The sequence below is a fragment of the Priapulus caudatus genome, unplaced genomic scaffold (genome assembly GCF_000485595.1).
Source record: "Priapulus caudatus unplaced genomic scaffold, Priapulus_caudatus-5.0.1 Scaffold419, whole genome shotgun sequence".
Classification (NCBI taxonomy): domain Eukaryota; kingdom Metazoa; phylum Priapulida; class Priapulimorpha; order Priapulimorphida; family Priapulidae; genus Priapulus; species Priapulus caudatus.
The window spans coordinates 10,104-18,221 of NW_014577480.1; the positions used below are offsets into that span (position 1 = coordinate 10,104).

General features: G+C 41.0%; 1 protein-coding gene across 1 annotated transcript in view; it reads left to right on the forward strand.

Annotated features, from left to right (window-relative positions):
- Nucleotides 1–1,528: 1,528 nt before the first annotated feature.
- LOC106810204 (protein inscuteable homolog) overlaps nt 1,529–8,118 on the forward strand; it is a gene marked incomplete at its 5' end in the record, with an annotated part of 22,266 nt that continues 15,676 nt past the window's right edge. The window contains 3 exon segments of the mRNA XM_014813487.1: nt 1,529–1,592; nt 6,976–7,099; nt 7,899–7,951. Coding sequence (XP_014668973.1) covers nt 1,529–1,592; nt 6,976–7,099; nt 7,899–7,951 — 241 coding nt within the window.

Genomic DNA, 8,118 nt, shown 5'->3' on the forward strand with positions numbered 1-8,118 from the left:
TATATATATATATATATATATATATATATATATATATATATATATACCACATAACGGATATCCATAGTGATGCTGGGAATACCACAAAACCAGGTCGCAGTTGTCAGCAATTCGAACTTCTCGTCGTATTCTTTCCATAAATACCTGTTATACCCCTAGTATACCTATTGATCACCTCCCAGATATATACCGGTGGCACAATAGTACACCGGAGGCTGCCGACAATTTACCCACACTACGTAAACATCTTAGACAGTTGTGTGTGTCGCCTCGTGGCGCGTTGTTAGCTGTGTACCCGTGTTCCCCTTCCGTTGTTCTCCTGCTGTTGTGTGCCCATCGGCAGATACATGCGATGAGAGAGAGAGAGAGAGAGATGATGTTTGCATTGCCTGGCGAAGCGAGAGTTCTTCCTCTACGTCCACTATTCCTCTAAACAACTCCGTGAGAGCACCGCGAGTGGTTTCCCCCCCCCCAGCCGAGTGCAAACAATCTGTTCGGAAACACGCAGCCGCCGTCAGTCTGCTTTCTATTGCGGACGGCCAGGGGTCGTGGTTAGTCGCGGATTACGCTGGAAAGACCACACATCCAGCACGTTTCTATAGAGCCGAGACCAATCTCTAGACCAATTTCATAAATTGACCACCTATTTCCATGTTGAGACATGGGTTATGTGGAGGCTATTTACGTGGGTTCTCGCACGCACACACTGCCTCTCTCTCTCTTCGTTTCTCTTTCTACATTTTTCCATCCTCTCTCACTCTCTCCCAGCCCCCTCCCTCTTCTTTATTTCTATTTTGCGTAGTCGCGATTTCGGCGTTTCTTTTAGAATTTATCGATGTTATAATACATGAGTTTTACTCTGTGGTGGTTTATATGCAATTAAGATTATGCGGTGGCTTTGATTTGACAGCCTATTCGCCCCCCACGAAGTGTAATTACCCTTTAATAATGCATATATGCGGCGTTAATGACATATAGTGGGTATATTGGCGGCACTGCGCTGCCAAAACCTAGCTATTAACTTTCACAGGTTATTGTATACTTTCACCCAACTCATAACATGTTGGCTTATGCCGCTTAGCTAACCATTCATTTCCATTTTAATGGTTCGGTATACCTACTGACTCAAGGTTGTTTCTGTCAAATAAAATACACAGGGGTTGCTGTATAGAAATGTTGTAAAGTACGGTATTTTCACATGTATAGGCTATATAACGCACCTATTCAAACAGCATAGGTACACAACACGAACGCGCACACACATGCGCGCGCGCGCACACACACACACACACACACACACACACACACACACACACACACACACACACACACACACACACACACACATACATACACACCTGCATCATAATGAATACGAACACTAGCATTCGCCTCGCTAATCAATTTACCGCCAAATATTTATCCGAATAAGTGATCTTCTGTTGTTTACCTGGCATGCAGCCACGTTTGACCGTTATGATAAGTATGTGTGTGTAAACGTATCTTTGTGTGTGTGTGTGTGTTACAGACATATTGGCTGCGGTGAAGACCAGGGCTAGCATCGTGTCAACGGAATTCACGAAACTATTCAAGTAAGTCAAGGCTGGCCAGCGAGCCAGTAAATCTGTTTGACTTGTGACGTTGTGAAATGTTCTGTCTCACGTAAAAAGAGGGACATCTTGCCTCTTACGTTATCCATTTAAAAAAAAGCAAGGGCAAGCGGGTGACATGAGAGATGTTCACACTACCACGTTCTGGTATAAATGTAATCAAATTGTCGCTCTCCTATCATGGCACGTTACATTTAACTCCAGAATGTGAAAATAGCCCACCGTTTTGTTTTGCTATGCTATGCTATACCATACTTACACTTGCTGCACTATGCTATGTCGTGTTGGTATGCTAGGCTAGGCTAACCCATTACTATGCCTTGTTGCCCTTTGTTTCTTATATGTCGCGTCTCATACTGATTTATCAGTGTGACGTAGAATCTCATGTGTTTTTATCAATGATGATGATGATGATGATGATGATGATGATGATGATGATGATGATCATGTTGATATTGGTTATGATGATGATGATGATGATGACGACGATGATGATGATGATGATGATGTGAATAGTTGGGTTAATCTAACCAGTGACGATGCCGACGTTGTCAAAGGTAATTAAATCGTACATAATAAAAGGCAAATGACTTTTAAATTAAGGTAAATGACACGCAATGTGCAGCTCGTATTGCGTTGTAAGCGGCTTTGCTGGTCACGTTAAAGTACGACATCAAAAACATTAATCCAGGTAAATGAATTTATTACTCGCAATGCGCAGCTCGCATTAAGTTGTACTACATCAAAAACCAGGTGCGTCATAATCAATGAAACGCATGTTTTATCAGGTAGATCGCATGTCTTGAACGGGTTATGCGATTACAGAATATTACATTATTACCTCGCATAGCTATCATAAACAGTGACTTACCGTAATTACTTCAAAAATGGAAACACGCCAATGCCATCATATACATGACAGCATGTCTGTATCCAAAGCATTTACTTGCCGCCTCGCGAATTCGCTACTCAGACGAGGATCTGAGCATTTACGTTATTAAATAACCTAAAGAATATATATCTATATCTATATATATCTACGTATATATCTCTCTCTTCTTCTTCTTTCTCTCTCTCTCTCTCTCTCTCTGCTCTCTTTCTCTCTCTTCTGTCACACTCTCTCTCTCGTCCTCTCGTCTCTCTCCTCTCTACCTGCTCGCTTCAACAAACTCATCGTCTCGTTCCGCCCTCGCTCGTCTCTCACACGTCTTTTTGTCTCTCTCTCTCTCTCTCCTTGCTCGGCGAGTCGCGTCGCGGTCTTTCATCTCCTCTCACGTCTCTGGTCACCACCTCTCTCTACGTTCGTCGGTCTCTCCTACGTCTCTCCCGATGTTTGAGGGCAGGCGCACGGATCTCTCAGCTCTCATGCTCTCTCTCTTCTCTCTCGCTCTCATGCTCTCTTCTATATATATATATAAATATTTGTCATTATACGCTCCTGATATACTATAAGTATCTTTCAATATAAGTGCGTCATCACGAGGCAAATTTACATTCTATGTATTATTATTCTCATGTCTCGCATTCTGCGTAACAGGAACTTTTATTTACTCAGAAACTAATAGGGTTTATTTTCGCAGTTTCTTCTTTTATTCTTCTTGCTCGGTTTCCTTCTTAATTTATCTCACCAAGTAACAACTTTTTGTCCCAAATTATTATCTATTCGAAGTTGCGTTTCTTGCGGCTGTCCTACAGATATGCAGTAATGATGCTAATTACGTTATATGTTAATTTGTTGATGCAACTAGTCAAATGGAACTAGACGCGCAATGATGACAGTTTACTTTCGTGCGCTCACTCAGGCGCGATGCACATCCGACGTTTCATTATAATACTTCCTACCTTATGATGAAATGCAAAAACACGAGGAATCGACGTGTCCCGTTTACTCTGCAAATTACAGTTATTACTGGCATTAGTAGTCATAGAAATTAAGTTAGTCAGTCATTAGAAAAACAAAAGCATGACTCACTGTATACGTGCACATATAGGCCTACTGGGATAGCTAACGCCGTGCTGTTAGGTTACACGTCACTGAGATCGACAAAGGAAATAAATTATTAGTTTATTATTATTAATAGTGGTACAAACCGATATTAAACATAAGCGAGGGAAGTTTATAAATAAAGCCCACGCTGTCAAAGTAAGATCGAATTTACTCGCGGACCGTAAATCGATATAGGGACGTAAACATGCAGAATACATGGCTATTATTTCAGGAAATATCAAAACATCGCCGACTACCGATAGTGCATGCGTTAGGTGATATCAGGGGTGAATAATGACAAATATTTGTTATTGTACATATTTTACATATTGTACATATTGTACATTAGTATATATTGTACATATATTGTAATATGTTGTATGTATTGTGTATATTGTACATATTGTAGTATATATTATCAGGAGTAGATAATGGGGAATTCCCTATTATCTACTTCTGATATTATTGTATACATCACATATATTGTAATATTTGTCATTATTTCCTCCTGGTGATATATGTACTCTGTCGGACACTGACAGCTGTAGAGTGTGAGTCACTGCTAATGTCAATCGGACTGTTAGTAATGTGACAAGCCAGGGAAGAGATTACTTATATGCGGGCTGGATGGGGTGAGGGTGAGGGTGGGGTGCCATATGTGGTGCAGAGCAACACGGGAGCTGTTGTTTTATGCCGGCTGCTGTCAACACTGCTGTGTTTGCTGCGTGCCTGTGTGGTCACCAGGTACGACAGTGTTTGACTCTCAGTGATGATAGCGCGGTCACATATTCAGGTATAACACATAACATAATAACACATGGCGATGACAAAGTATATACAGACATCAGCAAATGTGCAGGCTTTCTATTAACGTACCTTAACACGCACGCACGCACACACAATAATGTGACATCAATATGACATGTGTAGATTAACACGTATGTCACTGCAAGTACCGCCTCTAATTGCTTACTACTAGTACTAGTATTACTAATAATATACTTGTACTAACAGTAATTCTACTGGTGGTGCATTTCAGATATAACATTTGATGAACTCATGTGTTGTTAAATTCTCAGTGGAGGGAACACGCGTGCGATAGTCCACATGCATGCACATGCGAAGCTACAAGGACATATAGCAATAGCAGCATATGCTGGCGAGCAATGTTGTTTTCACATTAGTGATAGTTTTTTAAGAAGAAAAAAACGCGCGCGAACGCGAAAACATTACAACTCACAACAAAACAAGCAGAGTGGAAAATTTAACAGAAGGAACTCGATCCAGAAGAGCATTTTCGTATATATATATATATATATATATATATATATATATATATATATATATATATCAAGAGCTAATAAATACCTAGAAATACTATACCTATAAATACTAAATATATATACTAAAAATATAGGTATTTATTAGCTTTTGATATATATATCTTGATATATATATACATATATATATAGGATTACAGGGGGCGTTGTGCGTGTACCTCGCAGCTACACGGCTACATACTGACAAACCGAGCTTGACAAATTGGGACGCAATGCATATCTCTGGCCACTCTGTCACCGGGCAGACATCTTGTAGGAAGTATTTAAATTCAGCTTTGATAATTTCGCTAGTCACGGCTCGTTCCCCCTCACAAAAAACGTTGCCAATTTAAAGTAGTTAAAGAAGACAAACTGGTTTGCATGAGAGGACCGCAGTCGTCGCTGTAATTTAGTGCGAATGTGTGAATTTTTCTTTTTTCTCGGCGATATAACGTTTTGCGAACAGATTAACGAAGCTGCCGAATATTTATTTATAGATGTGAATTAAGGAAATAATATTTTACGCGGCAATTACTTTAATTATAACAATATGTCAGCGACCTGGAGATGACTATGGATGGTAAACCATGGGACGACTCGTGTAACGTACGTAACCTATTGACTGATGTAACGAAAAGTATGCGCAATCTTTTCGTCGCCGTTCAAATCTAGAGTGTTCTATTTATATATAATTATTATTAGCGTGTATTGAGAGTAGGAGAGTAGCAAACTGATCTATTTCCGCAGAGAATAGAGACGCACAACTTAGACAGAACACATATCCCACATTCTAGAGGTTATACTGTACGTCCGTAAAAGAAATCTGAATCAAAATCCGCATAACAATGCCCATATGCACTGGACCCGATATGACCCTATAACATTTCATACTATTGAATGTTAGCTACCGGCAAGCCGTATGTAATACTGACCTGCATCATACAAAGCGGATGCTGGCCGGATAATCTTACATGGCCCTAAAATTAATCCTATCTTTTGTGCGAGCCTGGCCTAGGTTACTACCTTTGCTACACCATAAAATCAGTTTATTACACACACAGAAGCTACTAATGTGTTACTTAATGGGCACATTACTTGGTGCTAAAGGCGTGTATTTCGTTATACATTAACGCAGCATAGTAAAGCTAATCGTGATGTTATAGAATATATAAGAGTTCACTTCTTGATTGCTAGATTTGTTACTGATAGCCGGCCGATCCCAGCAATCGCGATCGCTTGTTATGTTCAGACGAGACGGAGAGCTGACAACGATCTCACAACAGCTACGATAGAAGTTTGCCGCCCCACAATCACACAAAGAAATCATTTCGTAATTTAAGCTGCGCATGCGCGGACCTTCTGAGAACGCTGCGCGAATGAAATACGAGCGAAAAGGGAGTTGTATGCCGTGACTCTCAAAAAACGTTCAATAGCAGTCTCCGATTAAACACAATTGCTTCTTTTTTTAAAGAAATTCACCTTATTGTTTATTGAGGAGCATTGAATTGTACTCATCGAATTGCATCGGCTGTAAGACAACCATATACAAAGACAGTTTCATTAGAAATCTAGACCATATGTAAATCAAGATCTCTCTTCCAGTGTTTAGTTTAATTCTGTGTAATTGTAATCTCATTAAGTATGTCACTTGCAAAATAAAGCTGCCAGTGTAGCGGCTGTACGTGCAAGGTTCCGAATTCCAATCACCCTTTGAACAATCGTGATTTAATGATAGAAAATTATGATCGATGGCCGACCCAAAAAATATTCATAATTGCAAGTGCTGCCGGACCTATATAATTTTTATTACAATGTAACACAATTAGTAATTATTATGTAATCACTATAATTAACGCATTGTCTGTGTATGATTAGACTGTGCATTCCAGGCATAGCACCCGCGGCCGGATAACCCTCTATTTGTATTATATACTAATTGTAAACTAATTATAACTAATACAACTACTAATTGCATTATAACTATAATTATATATGTAACTGTTTCATGAATCTTCGCCGAAGAAAAGATCATTGCACGTTGTATGCTGTCTCCTTGCAGGCGTCTAGAGAAGGACAGGTGGGCGAACGTCAAGAGTAATATCCTGAAGATAGCCTGTCACATACGATCCCTGCTGCACGAATGCAACGCATGCGCAGCTACGCCGCCACCAAAGCTCTATAGGGTAACGCGTCACTTCTAATATTAGAGGGTTTTAAATACGAGTGAACGGGGGATAACGAACGTATCACTGTATACGAGAACAAGTCAGCCTGCCTGACAGCCAGTTTACACCATTCTTGTACGATAACGGTCTGGATAGAGACAGTTTGTGTGACACCGGTCCATCTGAATTTACATTTCATTCTAAGAGGACTGATCTATAACCACCACATAGTTACATTCGTAGTGCGTTACCATATAAGGCAGACACGATATATAGGTCCAAGTGTGTGTGTGTGTGGGGGGGGGGCTTAGCCGGGATATTTTATATCAGTTTCCTAGTGTGCTTCCTCAATGCAGATAGGATCAAGAGCGCATAAAGAAGGGCTTATAGGCTTTCTTTATACGCTCTTGATAGGATATAGCTGCGGACGTGGGAACAGTTACCGATATTTTATATACGAGAACTGGCCTATATACCTGTTCACCAATCAGTTTCATAGTGTGCATGCTAGCTGCCATATGGCGAACAGAATATCGGCCCGGGGGCCAGGGGGAGGGGGAGCGGTGACAGTTTGCGGCGTTGTTTGAGCTTACCTTTCTACCTAGCTACATCAAACACACGTAAAAGCGGTGCGCACAAGCAATTTTCCCCCCTAACAGACAGGTTGGTTACACGTGCACCAGGCGTGCAGCATTCATTGTACAGGTGTTGGTGTTCGTCGTACCTGGGAGGGGGGTTGTGTTCATATATCTGCACAGCGGGGTACGAGAAAGTCAATATTCTGCCCAGGCTGTCATTAATTGTTTGTTTATTTCAGCAAGAAGAGGTTGTCATGCATGCATGCGCCAAGCTGGTGCACTTCATAGAAAGGTAAGTTTGGCTTGATGTGCGAGCAGGTGTGGATGCTGTGAAAAGGGGGAATAAGAATGTGTCTGTTTACGTCAGCGAAGTCAACTGCTCTCTCTCTCTCTCTCTCTCTCTCTCTCTCTCTCTCTCGCGCGCGCGCTCTCTCTCTTCCTCTCTCTCTCTCGCGCGCG